The 23,642-nt window shown below is 43.1% G+C and overlaps 1 protein-coding gene across 15 annotated transcripts in view; it reads left to right on the top strand.

The window, feature by feature from the left end:
• The window catches only part of GAS7 (growth arrest specific 7), a 111,358-nt gene that overhangs the window by 67,744 nt on the left and 19,972 nt on the right, over nucleotides 1-23,642 (top strand). For 9 of the 15 annotated variants that reach the window (XR_001469271.4, XM_015295213.4, XM_015295214.4 and 6 more), the window contains 5 exons: nucleotides 8,802-8,891; nucleotides 11,274-11,389; nucleotides 18,374-18,448; nucleotides 22,199-22,309; nucleotides 22,787-22,865. Coding sequence is in view for 14 of the 15 variants with exons in the window: in XM_015295213.4 (XP_015150699.1) it covers nucleotides 8,802-8,891; nucleotides 11,274-11,389; nucleotides 18,374-18,448; nucleotides 22,199-22,309; nucleotides 22,787-22,865 (471 nt within the window). In the remaining variant the exon portion in view is untranslated. The remainder of the gene's footprint in view (nucleotides 1-8,801; nucleotides 8,892-11,273; nucleotides 11,390-18,373; nucleotides 18,449-22,198; nucleotides 22,310-22,786; nucleotides 22,866-23,642) is intronic. The other 6 variants (XM_004946058.5, XM_040649936.2, XM_015295217.4 and 3 more) reach the window with 1 other exon arrangement.

The raw sequence follows: 23,642 nt of genomic DNA, 5'->3' as shown, positions 1-23,642 counted from the left end.
AAATGATGGCGTTTATATTGCTTATATTGGACACCTAAATGAACATGTGCTGTGTATGGGAAGAGGGACAGCCTGCATGCAGTAGCTTAGCGTTGTGTGCATCTGACATAAAGAAATTATTGCAGCGCAAGGCTGCCCATTCAGCAGTGTTCTCTGCTCTGCCCTAGGGTTGGCAGCGTGGCAGAACCTATCAGAAATCCACTGCTTTGGTGCACACTGAGCAAATTGTCTCTAGACATTTCTACAGATACATGAATGAAGAAGCTTCCTAAACGCTTCTGGCAGAACCTAATGTTCTAAATACCAAATGGATGAGTTTTCTTTGTTAATGTTCAGGGCTTCAGTTGGCTTCTCTCTCCTCCTGTTGCGCTACAGCTGTGACATCACTGCCAATGCACCAAGTACAAATTTGTGATGTTGCAGTTACATAGACACAGCCTAGACATTCCTGGGCTTCCATGCCTGGGTAGAGTTAAAACTGCCCAAGCCTTCATTCATGCCTAAGATCTTCAGAGGTGTCAATCATCCTCCCAGTTTGTCTGTTGTCCAAACAGCCCTGTTTGACAGGTGATCTTTGCAGAGTTGGCTGTTGTAGCTTTTATGTTCAGATATTGAGATTGTAAAGCAAATACAGAAGTTAAGCAAGCTGGCAAAGTTGTATTGTCTTAAGGTGCTGTGAGTGCATAAGTTGAATCATAGAATCATAGAATGGCCTGGGTTGAAAAGGATCACAATGATCATCAAGTTTCAACCCGCCTGCTATGTGCAGGGTCGCCAACCACCAGACCAGGCTGCCCAGAGTCACATCCAGCCTGGCCTTGAATGCCTCCAGGGATGGGGCATCCACAACCTCCTTGGGCAACCTGTTCCAGTGCATCACCACGCTCTGGGTGAAAAACTTCCTCCTAATAGCTGACCTAAACCTCCCATCTCAGTTTATGACCATTCCCTTGTTTTATCACCTTCCACCCTTGTAAACAACCATTCCCCCTCCTGTTTATATGCTCCCTTCAAGTACTGGAAGGCCTCAATGAGGTCTCCCCGCAGCCTTCTCCAAGCTAAACAAGCCCAGTTCCCTCAACCTTTCCTCACAGGGGAGCTGCTCCAGCCCTCTGATCATCTTAGTGGTCCTCCTCTGGACCCACTCCAAGAGCTCCATGTCCTTTCTGTGGTGGGGGCCCCAGGCCTGGACGCAGTACTGCAGATGGGGCCTCACAAGAGCTGAGTAGAGGGGCACAATCACCTCCCTCTCCCTGCTGGCCACCTCTTTTTAATGCAGCCCAGAACACAGTTGACCTTCCGGGCTGCAGGCGTGCAGGCGCATGCTGCTGGCTCATGTCCAGCTTCTTGTCCACCAGGACCCCCAAGTCCTTCTCCACAGGGCTGTTCTCAAGGAGATTTTCACCCCAGTCTGTATAAATACCTTGGATTGCCTCAAACCAAATGCAGCACCCTGCACTTGGCTTTATTGAACCTCATTAGGTTTTCATGGGCCCATTTCTCCAGCTTGTCCAGCTCCCTCTGGATGGCTTCCCTTCCTTCCAACATATTGACTGCACCGCTCAGCTTGGTGTCATCTGCAAACTTGCTGAGGGTGTACTCGATGCCATCATCTGTCATTGATGGAGATGCTGAAGAACACCGGTCCCAAGACTGATGCCTGAGGGACACCGCTTGTAACCAGCCTCCACCCTGACACAGAACCATTGATCAGAGCCCTTTGGCTGCATCCAGCCAACCAGTTCCTAATCCACTGAACAGTCCATCCTTCAGATCCACACTTTTCCAATTTAGAGAGAAGGATGTGGTGAGGGACCATGTCAAAAGCCTTGCAGAAGTCCAGGTAGGTGACATCCACTGCCATTCCCCCATCCACTGAAGCTGTAACTCCATTGTAGAAGGCCACCACGATCTGCCCTTGGCGAAGCCATGCTGAGTGTCTTGAATCACCTGTTTATCTTGTATGTGCCTTAACATAGATAGCTTCTAGGAGGATCTGCTCCATGACCTTCCCAGGCATAGAGGTGAGGCTCACCAGCCTGTAGTTCCCCTGGTCTTCCTTTCTCCCTTTCTTAAAAATGGGAGTAATGTTTCCCTTTTTCCAGTCACTGGGGACTTCACCAGACCAGCCATGATTTTTCAAATATGACAGAGAGCAGCTCAGCAACCACATCGGCCATCTCTTTCAGATGGATATCATCCAGCCTCATGGACTTACATACTTTCAGTGTCATGCGGAGGACTTGGACTTGTTCCACCGTTACAGTGGGACAGAAGCCATTCCCCACACCCTCACCTAGAGGCTCGTGGTCCTGGCAAACATGGAAAGCCTGACCACCCGTGAAGACTGAGGCAAAGCACTCATTGAGTACCTCAGCTTTTTCTGTGTCTGAGGAAGCCAGCTCCCCATTGCCTTTCATCTGAGGGGGAGCACTCTCCTTGGCCCATCTCCTCCTGCCTATGTACCTGTTGAACCCCTTCTTGTTATCTTTCACATCCCTCGCCAAGTTCAGCTCCATCTGCACCTTGGCTTTCCTAATCCTATCTCTACACACATGGACAATAGCCCTGTATTGCTCCCAGGATACACAACTCTGCTTCCACTTTCTGTACATTTCCCCCTTTTCTCTCAGTTTAAGCTGCAGGTCCTTGCACAGCCACAGTGGTCACCTGCCTCCCCTGCTCAACTTCTTCTTCTGGGGGATGGAGAGCTGTTACGCTCTCAGATGGGTGTCCTTAAAGAGCTGCCAGCTTTGTTCTGTACCCATGCCCTTAAGGACAGTTTCCCAAGGGATCCCACTTAGCAGTTCCTTGAGCGGCCGGAAGTTTGCTCTCCTAAAGCACAGGTCCTTAGCTCTGCTTTTAGCCAGGCCCGCATTCTTCAACATCACAAACTCCACCAAGGCATGGTCACTACAGCCCAGGCTGCCTCCAATCTTAACCTCTCTAATGCTCTCCTCTTCATTAGTGAGCACCAGGTCCGGTAAGGCTTCACCTCGGGTCGGTTCATTTATTACCTGGACCAGGAAGTTGTCCTGAACAGACTCCAGGAACGTCCTCGATTGTCTGCCACCCGCCATGCCACTATCTCAGCAGATATCCAGGTGGTTGAAATCCCCCATCAGGACAAGAGCCCGCGAGCGTGACACCTCCTGCAGCTGAAGCAAGAAGGCCTCATCCACAGCCTCCTCCTGATCAGGTGGCCTGTAGCAGACCCCAACCACTAGATACCCTTTGCTGGATCGATTCTTGATTTTTACCCACAAACTCTCAACCTGACTGTGGCTGTTCCTCAGACACAGCTCTTTGCAATCTATCCACTTCCTAACATAGAGATCAACTCTGCCACCCTTCCTACCCTGTCTATCCCTTCTGAAATGCCTGTAGTCCTCAATCACCGTATTCCAAACATGCAATTCATCACACCATGTTTCCGTGATAGCAATTAGGTCATACTTTCCCAATTGCACCATGGTTTCTAGCTCCTCCTGTTTATTTCCCATGCTGCACGGATTGATATAGAGGCACTTCAGCTTAGCTATTGGCCTTGTTGCCTTCTCAGAGGGGCCCTCCCTAATACCTCCAGGACAAGTCTAGGGTTTTCCCTTACCACCTCCCAACGTGACAGCCTTCCCACATGCTTTTCTGTCACCCAGTACACCCCCTTCCCCCATCATATCTAGTTTAAAGCCCTGCTAAGCCCTGAAGAAGAGAGCAAGTATATTGCCCCTCTGTAGTTGCACAGCAGAGTGCAGCTCACCCACTGTTTGTTCACTTACTTATGTAGTGTTTTATGTAATAAATATGTAGTTGATTATCTAAACCTTCATCAAATTACTCTTGTTTTATTCATGTTGCTTCGCACTGTCTCATTTACTAGAGGCTGCTGGTAGCCACTTCAAAGAATGCAGAGGACTCTGGAATCCATGGAATGGATGTGCATGTCTTGCTCAACAAAGTGTCTTGTGCATGCTGCTCTTGGGCAAATCCTACAAACTCACCTATGTCCCTGTGACTTTTTGTCTGTGAACGTTTTGCATCTCAGACATAAAAATATTAACAATTGAACAGCTCATTTTACCAACACTCATTAAGTATGAGCTGGAGTGTTTGGCTGTGAAGATTGCAGTTGCTTTTACTCATGATCAGTACACAGACAAAAGTATTTTTGATCTGTTTCTTAATTTGATATAAAACAGAGTTGTCCAAGAAAGGCACTGAATGGGATTGCTTGTCTGCTCTTTGCCCCCCGACTTTGTTGTCACCGTTTTTGTCACAGCATGGCTTCTGTGTGCTTGGCTCTGACCTTGGCAATCCAGCAGGTGTCCAGACCTCTCAGACAGGTTTTGTGATGCCACCAGTGTTCCGTGGCAGCTGCAAGGACAGGCTGCTTTCCACCTGTCTCTTTGCTTAGCTCATGTTTGGAGCATGCCTTGCTGGCGTCTTTTCACTAAAGTTGCTTTGTTGTAAGCTGACAACAACCATTATCTTTATTAGTGAGGAGTCTGCTTGAGGACTTAATGCCATGATGAGGCTGATGATCACCTGGGCTGTCCCAGTGACGTCCATGCAAACATAATGCGAGTCACAACGCCTTGCTTTCTCTTGAAGTTCTGTGAGTCTGTCATTAGTTAAGATACATGCTTTAATATATATTTAATATACATATGGCAACAACAACTGTAATAGTCCCTTCTGCATGTTTTTGTATGCCCTATTGGTTCAAAAGTCAATGTTTTTAAAAGAAATTAGCACAGTTGTTGTCTTTCATGTTGTTTGAATTTAGGCTTTATACCTCAGTGCACTGTCAGATAATTGATTAATGAGATCAGTGATCCCTTGAGGAGGGAGCAGACACCACTCTTTATGGGGTTGATAAGGCTATTTAATGCCATGGGCTGGGCTTTTAAACATCAGGATGCCAGTGCAAATGACTTTGACTCGATCTTGCATCTGGCAAACAGCCCATTGGCAGGATGGAGCTGGTGAACCGGTGTGTTTTTCCAGCTATTTTGATTTTAGAAGCAATAAAATGAACATTTCAGAGGAAGATTTATAGGGAAAATGAGATACAGTACTCATGCATGGCTTTGTCCTGTTCAAAGCTTACCCAGTGATTCCTGTGCTGCTGAGAAATGTTGAGATGCTTTAGAAATGTTTGGAAATTAAAATCCAGGAATTCTTGTTCAAGTAGAGGAAATGTGGGAAGATGAAAGGAGGAGTCATGGGACTTCATGGACAGCTGTATTGTTTTAGTAATATTTCTAGAGTTTTACAATTTTTCATGCTACCTCAGGGTCTTAACGTAGGAAACTATTTTCTTGTCTTTGAGGACTGCAAAATCTTCTGCATTGTATTTTTAGAATTCTGACATCAGAGTGTTTCCTTTCAAATATGGTGCTAAACCAAACTGACTTTTTCCAGCCAATTCAGCATCATTTCTGTACAACCGAGAACAAACTTATCAGAAGTGAATAATGTTTGATTTATTAGGAAGATCTTGAATCTCATGATGGTCTCTGAGAAACACATGAATCAACCCTACTCTCGTCACCTGTTGTTACATACTCAGTTTTTCTTCCTTCAGTGTGTGTGTAAGTGGTTTGGTGTGTTTTGTACATCTCAGACACCTTCACCTTTCCATGAATGGGACTTTCAGGTGACCCTGTTTATTTTTTCAGCATATTAATGACATAATAGGAAGTCTTAAAGTTAAATAAACAGCTTCCCGCTAACACAGGTTTAGTTTTTATGAAACTTGCCATATTTAACAAGAAATATGAATTTCTGTGGTGCTTGCCCTTTGCAAATTTCAAAGTTGCAAGGAACAGCAGCAACTCACTGCCATCTGTCACATCTGTGTCGTGATATGTACAGTGGGGTCATTCCCATTCGTCTGGTGAAGTTGCAAATACAATTAGGAGGTTAATACAGCTCCTCTCTGCCCCGTTCTCATCTAGTGTGATAATACTGTACCCTAGAAATCTGCCTTGAAAGCATTGTTGTCTTCACATAAAGCATTGGTGCTTTGACAGTTGCAATAAGTCTGCTCAGTAGCGTACAGGGGACTGCTGGACATTCTTCAAGACCACCAGAAAGACGATAATCTGATAGGCGGAAACCCAAGCAGCTTCTCCTTTCACAGTCACAAAACTAATGCTCCTGAGTGGGAGATCTGAATTATTTCTGGTGTCCCCACGGCCTCTTGAACCAGATTACATGCAGTGTTTAATACAAGCAAGTGGCCTTTGTAATACAGGGAAAGTAGTTGTGCCTAGGTTTGGAGGGCATTTTTTTTTTTAAGTCAAAACTATGATACAGTGTGTCATTTAAGAAATGAGATGTGGCTGTGTTGGTGGGCAGCATGCTGAGATGCAGGAGCAGTCTGTGACTAGCAGTTGTCTGCAAGGTGTGCTGTTGTGGGTTGTTTGGATACTGATCCAGGCTGGTGCTTATTGGGTGCTGTCTGAAAGCAGCAGTCTGACCTGGGACTTCAGGTGTTATTTTAAGGCCCTTGGACCGATGTGTTTAGAAACATCCTGGTGGAGTGAGAGGAGCTGCCATCTCCTAGCAGGGTGATGATCCTTATGCCTGAGCTTCCCATGCCCAGAAGCTATTCAGCAGACCTCTGTGTGGTGTGGACTTCTCTCTGGGGCTGTTTCCAGGGGGTGGTGGGCTCTGCTTGCAGGTCTTCAGACTTACTGGTCCCTGAATGGAAGAGCGAAGGTAACCCAACCTACCTAACACAAATATAGGACGCGAAAGGCTCGCAGTGCTGTTCTGAAATGATTGAACTGACAAGGGAGAGGAAGAAAGTTTCCTCAGTAAAACTCCCCCACAGACAGAGTTAGTACAGAGACTGCAGGGACAGAGGTCAGCCTGGCATCACACAGGTGCCCTTCTCTGTACCATCCGCGGTGCTTACAGTGAGAGAGGGGCTGGTCTCTTCTCACTGGTCTCTTCTCACTGGTGACAGGATGAGGGGAAGTGGCTTCAAGCTGTACCAGGGTAAGTTTAGATTGGATATCAGGAAAAACTTATTTACAGAAAGCATTGTTAAGCATTGGAATGGGCTCCCCAGGTAGGTGGTTGAGTCACCATCCCTGGATGCGTTTAAAAACCATTTGGATGTGGTGCTCAGGGACATGATTTAGCAGAGGGCTGTTAGAGTTAGAGTAGTATGGTTAGGTCGTGATTGGACTCGATGATCTTAAGGTCTTTTCCAACCTGAGTGATTCCATGATCCAGCTCAGAATTGAGCTGGCTTTGTGATTCCTGATGCATGATGTTTCTGATGGGGAGGTGTGTGGGAGCTGAGTGTTTTCTCCAGCTCCTGTGGTCCAGAGAGAATGGCTGCTGGCAATGTGAAGCCTATCAGGAGCTCTGGCCGCAGTTCCCATGGGAGCTGGAAGGAACACTGACAGGAGAGACATGGCTTAGAAAGGATCTAGCTGACATTATAGCTGGACACCACAAGTGAAAAGTCCTGAGCTTGCTTTGAAATCGAGCTGGCAATCTCTGGAAAGAAAGAGTAATCCTGAAGGAGGAGAAGGAAGAAACCTTGTGGATTACATACAGAACAGCCACTGAAACTTTAGTGTAGGCAAACAGTTGCAGAGTTGCTGTGGTTTTGCAGGAACAGTGTCGTATCAGCTAAAGGCTTTGTCTGCATTGATCTGGCATTGTGGATTTACTCCATGTCAGCACTTCACAGCAGTGTGCTGTGTCCTTTCTGATACTCTGAAAAGCCCAAGGGCAGATTTATAGCATATCAGTGCTAGATGTGGGGCTGCATGTACAGCTGTGATAGCCCTGCCCACAGTCCCTTGGATTTCCTTTGAATGTTAAGTAATCCCCCCTCAGAAAAAGTTACAGTTGTGATGCTTGTCCATCCCTAATTTCTATTGATTCTTTGGTTAATATACAGGTACCCTTACTGTCCAGTGAACCTGCTAGTATGCTGGAAGAGATTACTTTTAGTGCACCTGCCCAGCAGGAGTTCTGTGAGAGTGGTACGTAGTGACAGCAGCCTCTGACTCGTGCTACTGCTTCCCCAATGGGCTTAGCAGCACCCAGAATTATTCTGCAGCATGTTCTGCAGTAGCTGTCACATCCTTTGTTTACGCTGTGCTTTTATCAGGCTGCATTTTCTTCTGTGATAACTTAATGAGCACTTGGACATTTTTGTGCCTTTGTTTAATGACTGTGTGATGAGTTCTGTCTTAAAAATCTGTGTGACTTTCATGCCCCAAAGACTAGCTGATTTTAGAGAGTCCATTCGCATTTCTTTCTGCAGGATCATCAGCTTTATGTGAAAAAGTCTTTGACTGACTGAAGTGCTGTATGCTGAAAAAATGAGACCTTTTAAGTAATCGGGCAAACCAAAATTTGCTAGTGAGATAGACCAATAGCACTGCTTTCAGTGCTCTAGATCTTCATTGTATTTCTTGTGCTCAGGGCTTGCTCACATCAGGTATTTCACCACAGCTTTGTTAGGGATTTAGAAGTTGGTGGATGGTACTTTTGCATCAGACAAGCATTCCTCATGTGAAACAAGCAGTTCATTTTCTTCTGAGCTGACACTACTGCTTGCTCAGAGGAGCTTTCTGGGAATACTGAGCTGCTGTTTCCATGCAACAACCAATTTTTCTTCACTGGTACACACTCACTGTGTTGTTGTTGGTTTCTTTTTGACTGGAGTGGGTATATATAATCTTTCATTTGCGTTTTTTCTCATCAGCAAATAAATTTCATTACCTTCTAACTATCTTCTGCTTTTTTTTTTTTTTTTTTTTAAACAGATAAACTGTGTAACTTTCCCCCACCCTGACATAATGCCAGAGCAGCAGTTGTTGAAACCTTCAGAGTGGAGCTACTGTGATTATTTCTGGGTAAGTAGGCAGCCAGCCACATGCCATATTGCAGCTCTTGAGCTTCTGAAAAAGAGGAATGAAAAGCTTGCTTTGTGGTACAAGGTAAAGAAGGATTTGGACTGAGCTGCAGTTGTGTTAGGGCAGTGCAAGAGGGACTGAAGAAGCCAGTGAAGATCATTCTAATCCATCTAGGATGAGGACAGTTATTAGAAGAGTGTCCTGAAAGGCAGTGCGAGCTGTTGGGACATTGTTTTGTCAGGAAATGGATGGGATGTACGAAAAACTACACATCTCAAAATACCTCAGCCAAACAGCTGTGCAGCAGAAGAGGAATACAGAAGTAGGTAACATCATTTCGGTGTTTCTCAGAGCACAGCAGTTAGGAGTGCACAAGCAAGCTAGAAATTTAACATCTGCAGTCTTTCTGCAAAATTGTAAAGATTATTCTCACAGTTTATTCTGGAGGCCAGATGGTAAGTTTGTCTTTTAAAGGGTTAGATGTATTGGGTTACCTGGCAAGATCTTGGTACTGTGGGGTGGGCTGCAGGGATGGCCTCTGTGAGAAGAGACTGGAAGCTGCCTCATGTTGGAGAAGAACTAGTTTATGAGCTTTTGTCATTGTGTTTTCTTCCCCTGCTCTTCTGCGAGGGGATATTGAGAGACCATCACGGCGGTACTGAGTTTCCTACTAGTCTTAAACCACCACAGGCATTCAGCATGGCAGTGTTTTCTGTGTGCTCTCTTCTTTGCTCCACTTTTAGGATCAGATCAGGTCAAATTAAACTTGGGTTTGTTATGATAGCAGGAGTCAGTACTTCAGGTGTGGAACTGATAGAAAGGATCCTCCACTGAAAAACTATTTTCTGGGAGGCAGGAGGGGTTACTACCTCAACAATGGAGATTTTATGAATTTCACATGTTTCTGGTTACCAATTATTGAAGATGGCAAGCTGGACATGAGCCAGCAGTGTGCCCTCACAGCCTGGAAAGCCAACCATATCCTGCGTTGCATCAAAATCAGTGTGGCCTGCGAGTTTATTGCAGGGAAGCTGCAGTAGATGACATTTAAGGGTCCCTTCTGACTCAAATGATTCAATGATTGTATGAGGTGTTTAAAAAAAAAAAAAAAGAAGAAAGAGTTTCACTATAAAGAAGAGTACAGTTGTAGCTGCAGCAGCACTTTCCCTTGAGAGTGCTCAGTGCTGTCTGAGGCACACGCAGCAGATTATGATTAATGACAGTAACTCGCTAAAATACTGTATCATGTTTACCAATGGTCACATACCAAAACAATAGCATTTCTTCCATTTCTTCTAGGCTTCTGATCCCAATAAACAGTAAAATACAGGATGGCTTGTAGGCATATTTTTATGTGCCTTTCAGAAGACACCTCCCCAGTTGTTTCTTTCCATTTACATTTGATCACTGCTTGGTTTAGTTCACATCTTTCCCTCAATGGAACTTGACTGAAAGTTGCATTTCTCCTGCAAATGTTTATCCTCCCATTTCTTCTCATTCAGCCTTATAATTCGTGATCTGGCTTCTTCAATGCACTACACTCCTCCAGTCTCAGGCTTGTAACACGCTGCTGCCTGCTGCCTGGTATTATGGCCATACATTCATTCTTTCATTCAGTCTTACTCTTTGATTATTGTGACATTTGTGACAGCAAAAGCTGTAATCATTCCAGAGTGTTCTCTGGACCTGTTAGAAGAGAGTGGAAAATGAAATTCTGAAATACAGAAAAGCAGGGATGGAACAGAAATGAGGAGACAGTGATGGTCCTTGCAGCAAACTTGAACTCAGAGAAGCAAGGGATTAAAAGGATCATGTAGAAAAAAAGAGTGAAAGATGGGATGGAATGCATTAAGCTATTGAACAAGTTGCTGTTTTGCCCTGCTTTATGGACTGGCTGTATATCTTTTGTGTACAGATCATCACAGAATTTTACAGTCTATTATAGGTTGTTTAAGACTGCAACAGGGTCTTCTCCTTTCCAGCAGCAATTCCATTGTGCTGGCCCCAGGGTCCATTTTTTTCTTCGTTGTGTGTTGTCAGGGCTCATGATTGCCAGAGCCAGCCCTGGGGATTTAGCAGGTGTGAAAGGCTGAGAGCAAATGGGAAGGCGATACTGCCCTAGCAGCCTCTTGCTAGCTGAAGATAACTGCACTACTTCTTTTTTAAGGGAGAAATAAGACGGAATGAGAGAGTGTTTGAACATTCCTTTGAGAACGGTTGAGGTGGAGGTGTGATGAACAGCTTTGTCACAGGAGATGCTTTCTGCAAAAGGCTCTTCAAAAACTGTTTCAGTATGGTCAGACTCAGAGTCTGTTGCTGGGAACTGTGTGTCTGCCTTTGACTCCCCTATATCATTTGGTTGAAATTTCTTTTTCCTTTCAGGCTGATAAGAAGGATTCACAGGGGAACAATACGGTGTCAGGATTTGAAATTCTTCTTCAAAAGCAACTTAAAGGGAAACAAATGCAGAAAGAAATGGCAGAGTTCGTTCGAGAAAGGTAATTGGCACTTTGCTATCAAATTAACTGTTTTGGCCTGTATTATTTTTTTCCTGGTGTGAGTATTCCCTGTGTACATTAATTACAGAACTTAAACTGTGCAAAAGATATGCTACCAATTCTTGAAGTGCATTAAATACTTCCCTAATACCTATCCACATTGTCCAGTCTTCTACAGCTATCACTCATCTCTCAGCTCATACTCATACTCATACTGCCCAGTATGCCCATTTAGATGGAGGGAACCAAGAAATTTTAAGCTGCAGAGGTAAGGGAAAAAGCTGGATATGGGAAAAACAGAGTACAGATATTTAGAAAGGATTTTTTTTTTATTTGGAAAATATAAAAGCACTAGTGACAAATTCTGTTTCTTCAGTGGTTGGCATCAAGACTGCTATTTAACATTTTTGTCAGTGACAGCACCCTCAGCAAGTTTGCCAGTGACATGAAGTTGAGTGGTATGATAGACACGCTGGAGGGAAGGGATGCTACTAGAGAGACCTTGGCATGCTTGAGAGTCCATGTGAACTTCCTGAAGCTCCACAAGGCCAAGTGCAAGGTCATGCACCTGGCACGGGGTAGTCCCAAGCACAAGTATAGGCTGGGCGATGAGTGAATAAAGAGCAGCCCTGAGAAGGACTTAGGGCTGCTGGTTGGTGAAAAAAATCTACAGAAGCTGATAAGGTGTGCTTTCAGCCCAGAAAGCCAACTGTATTCTGGGGTGCATCAAAAGAAGCGTGGCTAGCAGCTCAAGGGAAGATATTCATCTTCTCTAATCTGCTCACATGAAACCGTACTTAAAGTACCGTATTAGCTCTGGGGCAACTAGCGTAAGGACAACATGGACCTGTTGGAGTGGGTCCAGAGGAGGCCATGAAGATGATGAGAGGTCTGGAGCACTTCTCTTACAAAGGCAGTCTGAGACAGTTGGGGCTATTTAGCTTAGAAAAGAAGAGGGTTCAGGGAGACCTTGTAGCAGCCTTCCAGTATTTAAATGCGGCCTTCTTGTGTAGGAAAGCTGCGGAGGGACTCTTTGTCAGAGGGTGTAGTGACAGGACAAGAAATAGTGGTTTTAAACTACACGAGGATAGATTTAGATTAGGTATTAGGAAGAAATTCTTTACTGTGAGTGTGAGAAGGCAGTGGAACAGCCCCATTCCTCAAAGTGTTCACAGAGCTAGGTGGATGGGGCTTTGTACAACCTGGTCTAGTGGGAGTTGTCTCTGTGGAAGGGGTGATAGGACTAGATGATAATTAAGGTCCCTTCCAACCCACATCATTCTGCTAATTTGTTGGCATGGAACAACGTAGGCACAACTTACTAGATGTATAAAAACATTAATTGGATTTCAGGCTGTTAATGAAGCTAAATTATACACACAGATATTTAGAGTGAACCTGAAATCTTAAAGACAGATATTAATAGCAAAAAATTCCAGAATGGTATTAATGGTCCATTGCTCTGCTAACATGGTAAGTGCACTGAGCACCAATCACACAGTTGGTAGACACACAGTTCAATCAGGTAGTAGAGATGGTGTGAAATTAGTTATGAGTAATGTTACTATCATTTGAAATTGCTTGTCATGTGTCCAAGACAGTATAAGTCATCTTGAGGATGACTGTCAGAACATGAGAACAGCTCATAGGGAACAAATTATTAATCTCAAGAAAAGGTCAGATTGTGTTTATCATGTTCTGTCTTGGAGGCAGTTGTACCAGTTGAAGGAGCTGCTATCCTTAGCTATTGCCTCTCTGTTTGGACTTCCTGCAGAGCTGATGTTGTCTTCCTACTCCACTTCTACAGTCACAGCATTGTTGTACTGATGGTTCATTGCTGTGGAAGCAATGAACAAGGCAAGAAACAGACACAGACATTGAAGTTTGTGGAGTAGTTTGAGTGAGCAAAACTTGTAGGTAATTCCTCCCTCTTAGCTTTTTTTAATAATAGAAAGGTATGGCAGCAGTAGTAATAGGGGTATGGCAACTATACAAAGTGCAGCATAATCAATGAAGACAGCCTGATGTAGGAGGTGCAGAGTCCCTGGCATCCATATTTGATTCCTGATGTCTTTGGTGTAAGACAGTCTAAGAGACAGTTGCCTGTATGATCCATGAATAAATGTGAGCAGTGGACGTGGGCAGAGAAAAATATCAGCTGGCAAAGGAAAAATAAAATTGAGAAATGGATGTGCTAAGCTAGAAGATGGAAAGAAAGCAAGCAGAATCATGATGGAAATTACCAGGGAAAAATGGAGGAAAGTACTCTGAAGAGAACAGTATAAGGTGGAAATTTAACAGAAATAGAACAAAGTAGAATTCAAGAGAGAGGCAGATTGAGCATGAATTGCAGGTAGGCTGGACCGGAGTAAGGAGAGACCAGTTCTGATGCTGGGAAAAGGCATGTTTGTGTCATTACTGGGGGAAGAAATAGGCATGGAAGAAAAGACAGAAAAGATTCGCTATGTCCTGACAACAAAGGTTTGGTATTGAGTTTGGAGAGGGTCTAGAGAGGAGCGACAAAAAGTTGAGTGTATTTTTCTTTAATTTGGAACAAATTATTCAAGATTGCTGTGTATGGAAAAGGAGGAGGATGGTGTCAGGCTGAAGAGGAAGTGAGAGCTTGGGTCTTCGGGGGAGTCTTTACTTCCCTGGCTAAGAAGGAAGAAATAATGATAAGATTTTTGTGATGATCGTCAGGCTACTGCTACTAAAACCATTTCAAAATGGTTAAATACCAACTTCAAGTGCAGAAAACTCTGCATTTGTTAAAAACTGCCTTCTGGAGTTAAGTCTCAGGCAGCTAGTAAGTAGGAAGCCAGGATGAGGGTTACATGATTTTGCATTGTGACAGACACTTTGAGGAGGGACAGAAACTAGGTACACAATGGAAGAACGGGAAATCCTGGTAGCAGGTCGTAACATGGTGGCAGGCACATGGTAAAGAAGCATTTCTTTTGGAACTAGAGTGACTGAGGGGATGGGAAAGGATTAAGAGAGGTGAACTGAAAGATCAAGTGTTTGAGTTTGAAAGAAGCAAAGAATTACTTTAAATTGGAACTGAAGGTATGATCCAGCATTAGCATTAAAGTAATTTGTACTCCAAAACAGCCAGGAAAACTTGCAAACTGCACTGAATGAGGTAAAGTGTCTTTATTAACTAAGGAACAATACTCTTCAGTGTTTGGCCACTCACACTTTTTAGTTGAGCTGAGCTGTGATATGAAAAATGTAAAATAAGTATCAGATTATTTAACTACAACAGATGAAACATATGCAGGGTGATGGCTGTACAGTCTTTTAAAGGTCTTTGTAGCCCAGAAACTTTACTCTGAGCGTGCCAGGATTCAGGGCTTAAGAGAAGACCATCAGAGCCTTTATCTTCCTAGCTTCTGTGTAGGGATTACCAAAACCAGAGTTGTCATTAGATCTGCCTTGTTCAGCAGGTATTTGTAAAACTAATTTCCACTGTTGGTCTAATCCTTACAGATCTGTCTGGTTTTTTGACAGTGGTAATGTTCTACAGCAAAGAGTTCTGCAGTGCACTTACGTACCACAGAAAGTAATTCTGTTGTCTGATAATTTTTAATCTCAAGTGATAGTGTAAAAAGACTCCTAGCCACTGTCTTCACACAAGTGACAGTTGTTTAGATGTCTGTCAGGTATCCTCTATCACTTCTTCTCTGTGTTCTCTATGTTGTCATAATCTATTTCGTTTTTTTCCTGCAGGGTAGTCACATCAGATCATCTTTACCTCCTGTTGTAGCTCTCTAAATTTTCTTTATCCATTATAGGATACCATGACTGGAGCTCTTAACTATGAATGTGAGCACACAATGTACTTTAAAAAAGAAAAAAAAAAAAAAAAGGCAGAATAGGAAATAAACATCCAAAGAGCAACTAGAATGAATAAAAATTAAGACAATACATACGAAAATGTGCTCAGAAACTGATGCTTCTGGCTACCCAGGGAGTGAAATATTAATGTTTTCAAACAAGTTAGTGGAAACAAGAAACTGTTGTATCTGTGTGAAGCTGAAATAATTGCAAATCAGTCTGGGGTTTTCTGGCGGTAGTCAAACCAGACCTAAGGACTCTTGTGTGTCCAGTGTATTGGTGTTTCAAGATAATCACAATTGAGTGCAGGGTAGGCAAATTGGCCAAGGCCAGGAAACAGTTTTTTCCCATTTTTGAAGTGTATCTTTGTCTTGCTGTTCTCTTCCACTGAAGCTAAGGTCTTTAAGGTATTTTTTGCCAAAGGTTGGAGTGGGGGCCATTTTTGTCTTGAGGCTGTTGCATGATAACCAGTTCACCTTTTTATAATTCTTTGAGGAACTACTGACTCCAATAATGTGTTCCTTCCTCCGTGCCTTCTTAGTAGTGTCTAATTCCTGATTACATATTTGTTTGTATCCTGAGACTTCAGTCCTGCATTTAGTTTGACCGTACAATTACACTTTTCTTTTTCTTACAAATGAATTGTTTGTTGTGCTTGGGAGTAGTTGATATTCTTGTTGTAGACTGTGACTCACTCATGTTTCAGTACAAAGTTTGGAGACTCAGAAGGTGCTTTCCTCTCTGCCCTAAGGTGAGATTGATGGGACTTCTGCTGGCTTTGCTTTTCTCAGTTATGAGCTGTTGTCCTTTCCAGACTCCACAGGAAGTATTTCCTAGAGAGTCCCCACATTTGCCAGGAGCTAGATGCCATTCATCTTACTTGCAGATTTCCTCTGGCACATGTAACAGGATTTATTACTCCTGGCACAATGGGTGTAGGAAGTTGTGTTGGTGGGGTGGAGCAAAGGTGAGCTGCTGGTTAGAACAGGGCTGCTGGGAACCAGGCTTGGGGATCAGCTGACATGGAAATTAGGTCATTCCTGTGAATCCTTCCAGCACTTAAAGTGGGCCTACACAAACACTGGAGAGGGACTCTTCATCAGGGAGTATAGCAATAGTACAAGGGATAATGGCTTAGAACTGCAGGAGGGTGGATTTAGATTAGATATTAGGAAGAAATTCTTTACAGAGGATGGTGAGGCAGTGGCACAAGTGAAACTGGATGCCTTGTCCACAGAGGTGTTCAGAGCCAGGCTGGATGGAGTTTTAAGCAACTGGGTCTAGTGGGAGGTGTTCCTGTCTATAACAGGGGATTGGAACTGGATGGTCTTTAAGGGCTTTTCCAATCCAAACTGTTCTATGATTTGATGCAAAATTAGCCATACAAGTATGCTTTGTTTTGTGATATGTTCTAAACTGATGTGAGAACAGTGCTGGCAGATAGTATTGTGGGTGAGGGAAGACAAGAGGTGTTGAGGCTCAATTAGCATGGTGCTGCTGGTGGACATGGCTCGTTCTGCTGGTTCTTCAGCCAGACCAGTGACCTAAAGATGGGGACCAAGATGTGGACAGTCAGCAACTTGATTGTTGACAGAAACTGTGAACTGACACCTCTTTGTGGCAGAGGTGATTTCTGAGTAGTGTTCTTACAGAATTGGCCTTGAGATGTCTGGTTTTGTACTCAAAGGATGGAGAGAAAGAGAATTCACTGTGCTGGATGAGGTTGGTAGTTGCGCTCTGCTGTACTGCTGCAAAGAGCTGGGTATCACCTTGGTCTCAGTCAGCTGCATCTCAGAGTAACATCCACACCATATTTCCATCAGCCCAGAATGTTAGATGTAGCTAGTTAGAAGGACCCCTTTATCTTGAATGCACCACACAGAGCAGTGTGTGTTCAGCTAGCTACTGCAAGCTGTTATGCCAGAAATATCCCACCTTCTGTCTCACTTTTCTTCTAACTGTGTATAGCTCAGCACAGAATGAGGAGCTGCTCCATTTGGGTGCCACACTGCTCTTCGTCAGAGGTGCTAAACTGAGCAAACTTGTTTGAAAGTCAGCAAAGCAGTTGTCCTCCCTAGTCAGGAGAACTTTGCAAATGTTTGGCTAGGTAAAAATCATCAGGGGAGCTGGAGTTCAGCTTCAAGCACGGTTCACGTCACCTCTGAACCACTAGCTGTTCCTCCCCTCCCTGATGTGCAGTAAGAACTTACCGCCACCACCTTGCTTAATGGTTCTTCTCCCTGTGGCCATTCCTACAGCAATCCTGCACTCTTCCTCCCTACCAGTGCTGGCAAGTTCAGCTGTTAGTTACTGGAATGGTGCTGCTGAGTGAATGCAGTCAAGGACCAGGACCCTGCTTCAGCACTGGGTGGGTAGGTGAAAGGCATGGGCTGCCCTCCTGCACACTGGTTGCAAAAGCCTCTGCCATGTATTCACCAGCCTTGTCATCTGTAATGGCAATTAGGAAGCATTTGATGTCACTAGTGAAGTCGAGCACCCCAGATTCAGGGACCATGGCAAACATGGAGAGGCCATTTATATACTGGATCCTTGATACCATGTTTCCACTTGATTTCTTCCTCTTTAATCAGATGGACTTGATCTCTCTCACTTGCTGTTGGTGAATTTTTAAATTCTTCCTTATTCTCCTCAGGTCACATCTTTCCTGTGGGAAACCATCCTCCAGTGGTCAACTGTAGCCTGATTGCTGATGATGTCACATTGCTCACTCTCACTCAGAATTTTTCAGTATAGCTGCATCCCCTCATCTTTGCTTCAAGGATGTGTGACTTCATGTTTAGCAGCACATTGAGGCATATACTTCTTGAGTGAGCCCAATTTTGCAGACAGTTCCCATTGTACTGTGGAAACACTTTGTCCTTGTTATTTGCGCTCCAGAACTAGTTTTTTCTTCCAACTTTATCACATCTGCTCTTCTGCATGTATCCATGTTCTTGCCACTGCATTTTTAGCATATGGATGGGAGAGAGAGATCTCGAAACTGGTGCCAACCACTGAAGATTAAAAGGAAAATTCCTGCGGCAAGATCCCTTAAAATACAGAGATTTTCCTTATACTATGTGTGTGGATTTCTGGGTTAGTGCTGATTTACCGCTGTCTTTTTATTTTCTCTATGTGTGTGTGTAGGATAAAGATTGAGGAGGAATATGCTAAGAACCTGTCCAAACTGTCTCAGAATTCCTTGGCTGCTCAGGAAGAAGGGTAAGTTTGTCTCTGTAACTTTAGCAGAAGACAAGAATTTCTAACATTAAAATCATTCCTCCCACACAGATACAGGCATTCTTCCTGAGCTCTTCCATTCAGGAGAGGTGTATTTAGCTTAGCATTTTGGGTGTATTGGGAAAGACAGAATTGGTGTGGAATATTTTTATTTTGAAAATATTCATGGTAAATTTTTAGCAATACCTATAAAAAACCTTGCATTTCTAATGATGTGTTTAATGCTACCCTTGTTGGGACCAGCAGTATTTCCCCTAGGGATTAGCATGTATACATACTAAACTACTTTGAATATGGAGGAGTGTATAGAATAAATATGCTGCTGAAAGCATATTCATTGCTGGAAAGGGAAGGATCAAAGAGGCCTTGCTGAGGAGCACAGTCGAATGCTATTCATTTTCCTGGCATTGGGATGTCTCTGGCACCAGTACTTTTTTGCCTTAACAAAGACTGCAGAACAAACTACAGCAGCAACGCTTCAGAAATTATCAAGAAGATAATAAGCAGTGTACTTTGACTAGACTACAGTTCTTTAGTAATTATGAGAAGATACCACTCCTGAAGGATTAAAAATAACTAGCTGTCTATTCCAATGCAAACTGTCTAAGCACTGAAATCTGAGGCTGGAAATCATAGAATGACTTGGGTTGCAAGGGACCTTACAGCCCACTGAGCTCCAACACTTGACTTGGGCTGGTTGTCACCCACTAGGTCAGGCTGCCCAGGGCCCATCCAATCTGGCCTTGAATACATCCCAGGATGGTGCACCCACACCTCTCTGGCAGCCTGTGCCATTGCCTCACCACCCTCATAGTTTCTTCTTCAATAGAATTTCTTCCTAATATCTAATTTCAGTCTCCACTCTCCTAGTTTAAAACTGCCCTCCCCTGTCCTATCACTGTCTACCCAAATTACTGTCCTCACCCTAGTTCTGACATTGTGTTTCTATTGAGAGTGAAGCTTCACAAGATGTTTTCTCTGCTTCCAGTAGATAAGAGGTCAGCCTTGTGTTAGTTATTTCTCTAAGCATCTAAACTTATGTCCAGGTTTCAGCTGGGACAGAGTTGATTTTCTTCATAGAGTCTGATATTATGCTGTGCTTCTGCTTCAGGAGAAAAACAGCGTTGATAACAGCAGTGTTTTAGTTGTTGGCAGCTTCTCTCAATACCCTGCCAGTGGGAGGCCTAGGGGCCACAGAAAGCTGGGACAGAACAGAAACAGGACAGCTGGCCTAAACTGACCAAAGGGATATTCCATACCAAATGACATCATGTGAACACTATAAAACTGTGGGGAGTTGACTAGGGGAGTCAGCCACTGCTTGGGGACTGGCTAGACATTGGTGTGCAAGTGGTGAGCAATTATGTTAAGCATCACTTGTTTTGTAAATATATATATATATATAAACATTACTATTATTTTCTCACCGTGCTTGAAGGGGCTCAACTCACCAGAGCAACAGACCATTTAAAATTACAGGTGATGGGGAATTTTTAATGCTACTAGGAATGGGTAAATATGACTGGCTTTGAAAAGGAGTTGGGGGAGAAGGAGAGAAGGATCTGTGAAATTGTAGATCAGTCAGCTTTATATAACCTTAGAAAGTGATGGAACAAGCAGTCAAGCTTTCTAGAAGCACTTAGTGGAAAACAAAGTGATGAGCAATTATTGTGGATGAATACAGAACCAATGATGTCAAACAACCCAAATCCCTCCAGTATGAGAATAACAGGCCATGTGGAAGAAGGAATCAGCATCATAGCTGTTAATTTAGTGTAGCTTTTGGCAATGGGAGATTCTTGTAGGCAGTCAAGAAAAATGGGCGAAAGGCTGATGTTCAAAACTGGGTAAGAGATCATGCTTTCCACTTAGCTGTGTGAGTAGCTATGGATTGAGATTCCACAGAGTTTGTCTCGAGTCTAGATTTTTTTTCAATATATTCATTAATGGTCTGTGATAGAAAAAAGAATGTGTTTATTGAAATCAGAGATGAGGCAAATCTAGGAGGGCTGCCATAAAATTTGTAGAAAAGATTGCATTTCAGAGTGATTTCGGTAAACTAGAGAAATGAGCTGAAAAAAAAATGAAATTCATTTCAGTAAAGAAAAAGTACCAGGTTTTATGCTTCCACAAGGATGTGAAGGATACAGTTACATAACAGTTTGTGGGAGAAGGATCTGTTTATAGTGAATCACAAGCTTATTCATCAACAACTTCATGCTCTTCTCTAAAAAAGCAATCACATTGAGATCTACAGAAGAAAGAGTGTCTGATACAAGGTAGTCTGTGACCAGTTTAGCAACTGGAAGACAACGTAGCTTTTGTTATGACACATTAAGAGGAATCTAGGCTGTTGGAGAGGTTCTAATGAAGGCATGTCCAACCTGTGGGCCACATGTAACCCTGGGCAGCGACTAGCTGCAGCCTCATAAGATCATGAACCTTTAACACTATCGTGTGATTTTTAGCAATATTTTTCATTAGTCAGTTGCATGTAGCTCAAGCACAGAGTGTGGGTGGCAGTGGAACTCTGTGCAGAGGAGGGCACAGTGCAGGGCTGACCCACCTCTGAGGCCTGCCACACACACACGGCCTGATTTAGACCCACATGTTGTACACTTTACACTATCATGAAAGCTGTGAATTTCATGAAGTTCAGGGGACTGAATCATTACCAATCCCAGGAGTTCTGTAGAAGTGTGAGTGCTGACTGTGGGGTCATCATTTCCTCTTCTGAAGGAAGGTGGCTGCGTCGAGGTGAAATGCCAAAAGGATTTTATCATTTGTGAAATGAAACGAAATCATCTATGGAAACAGAAGGAAAACTTGTGCTGGAACTTGAAGATGAAGAATGGCTCACAGACTCAGCTTTCTGGTGGATTTGACCACTCATTTAAATGAGTCAAACGTGTATCTTCAAGGTGGAAATCAACTTATCTGTGCTACATTTCAAACCATGATAGCGTTCAAAATGAAACTTAAGTTACAGCAAGCTGAAGTTATGAAAAATCATGTCATGCATTTTCATACATTGGCTAATGACTGTTCACTGTCCTGTGAACAGCAAAAAATTTGCAGCCTTGCTTACATATCAGATTTGATCAGGACTCTTTATTGGACTTTTATAAGATCTGTCTTCCCAAAGAAAGATATCTCTTACTTCACAATCACACCTTATTCCTATAATCACTTTTGTAGAATTGTAGAAAACCATGGAATCCTTAAGAGTTGAAAGGGACCTTTAGATGTCATCTAGTCCAACTCTCCTGCAATGAACAGAGACACAGCTAGATCAGATGCTCAGAGCTTGGTCCAGCCTGACCTCAAATGTCTCCAAAGATTGGGCATCCATCACATCTCTGGGCAACCTGTGCCAGTGCCTCACCACCCTTGTTGTAATAAACTTTTCCTTATGTCCAATCTGAATCTCCCTGATACAGTTTTTTTTTTTTTTTTTTGACAATACATACATCTGTGAACGGCTGTTTTCAGGAAGAGTAAAATTAGATTAAAAAATCTCCAGTAGGCAGCCGATAGGCATCTTCAGAACTCACTAAGATTTCAACCACTTCCATCAAACCGGACTGATGCATTATGTTCACAAAAGCAAGGTCAAATATCCTACTGGTCTTATAATTCTGTTGCCCTCTTTCTTGTGTTTTAATGAAAAATATTAAAAGAAATTGTTACTTATATACAATAACTATACTGTATATTTTGTATGCGGCAAAGACAATCTTCACTCACTGTGGCCCAGGCAAACCGGAAGATAGGACACCTGTGGTATAGAGGATTGTACCTAAAATTACACTGTCTGGAAAATAACTTCTCTGACAGAAAAAGGTGGGAGAAAGGACCTGATATTTTTCAAATACTTAACGGCTTCTGCACAGAGAATTAGGATAATTTGCTCACTGACTCTAGTGTTTAAAGTAGAAGAGGTAAAGGAAAATTCCACTTTTGAAGATCTATTTTAATTATAAAAAAAGAAAAATAATAATAAATATTGGATAAATATGTGTTCAAAATTTTAGGGATAAGATAGAGTATCTTTCTTAAGGGCATTGTGGAATCTCTGCAGCTGGGGGTGATTAGAAACAGTTTTTTCAGAGAACTGCCACATACAGTGAAAATGTGATTAGTTATTCCTTGGTCACAGAGACCAGTTATCTTCGCAGATTTCTGCTGTCACTGTCCCATGATTTTGCAGAGCGTGGTGTGCTACAAATCTTTGTTGTGTCATATGAAGCTGCCTGATCAGTCTTGATGTAAGGATGTTCAGAAAACTGCACTGATCATTGCTACGCTGTGTTTTTTCAGCACACTGGGAGAGGCTTGGGCTCAGCTGAAGAAGAGTCTTGCTGATGAAGCAGAGGTTCATCTCAAATTTTCTTCTAAGGTAAATGGTTTGTTTTCCCTGTTGCAAAAATCTTTGCCCTCTAGTTGATGACTTGCCTCAAGCTTGTACAGATTACTTCTCTAGAGGAAGAAACAAAAATAATACTATTTGGTTTCTCACCAAGAACCTACTTTACCTGTCTGCAAGGAAGAGAACCAGGACTATGACTTGATCATGTTGTTAGCCTATCTGAAAAGGGCAGTGGGAACTTTTTGTTATTCTCAGGTCTTCTCTCAAGTGATGCCCAAGGGGACTTCTTATACAAATTATTGTTTGTATAATATGTTTGTACAGATCTGTTTTTTCCCACCACATGTGACATATGCTTGCATCCTGTTAAATTGTGTTAACTTCTGTGGGTGATCAAGTTCAATATAGATGCAGATATCTAAGTACAACAGCCATGTTCTGAAAGAAAATTATAGCTCTGCAGTAAGTGATTATGCAGAGGTTACTCAGGCAACTAGCTGCTGCCCTGGTAACCCATTGCTCTGCTTCAATTTCTACTTCAAGCTTGTAATTAGTGAAATACTTTTTGCTCCCTATTGGTCTCCCAAATTGATCTCCAATGGGAGGAAGTGCACCCTGAGTGACATGTAAGTGTAGTCAAGCAATGAATAGGACTCTTATTGCTTTGCTGCTCCTCAAATCCTTCACAGAAGCTCCTGTGGCATCCTCTGAACTCAACACCGATCCTTTACCTGCTTTTTCCTAAGTCCAGCTTTCTTTTATTAACAGGGTGTTTTTAAAAATACTGATTATTGCTGTTATGTTCAG

This window comes from Gallus gallus, chromosome 18 (assembly GCF_016699485.2).
Source record: "Gallus gallus isolate bGalGal1 chromosome 18, bGalGal1.mat.broiler.GRCg7b, whole genome shotgun sequence".
Classification (NCBI taxonomy): Eukaryota; Metazoa; Chordata; class Aves; order Galliformes; family Phasianidae; genus Gallus; species Gallus gallus.
Note: the sequence above shows the minus strand (reverse complement) of the source record. Positions and strands in the feature narration are given on the sequence as shown.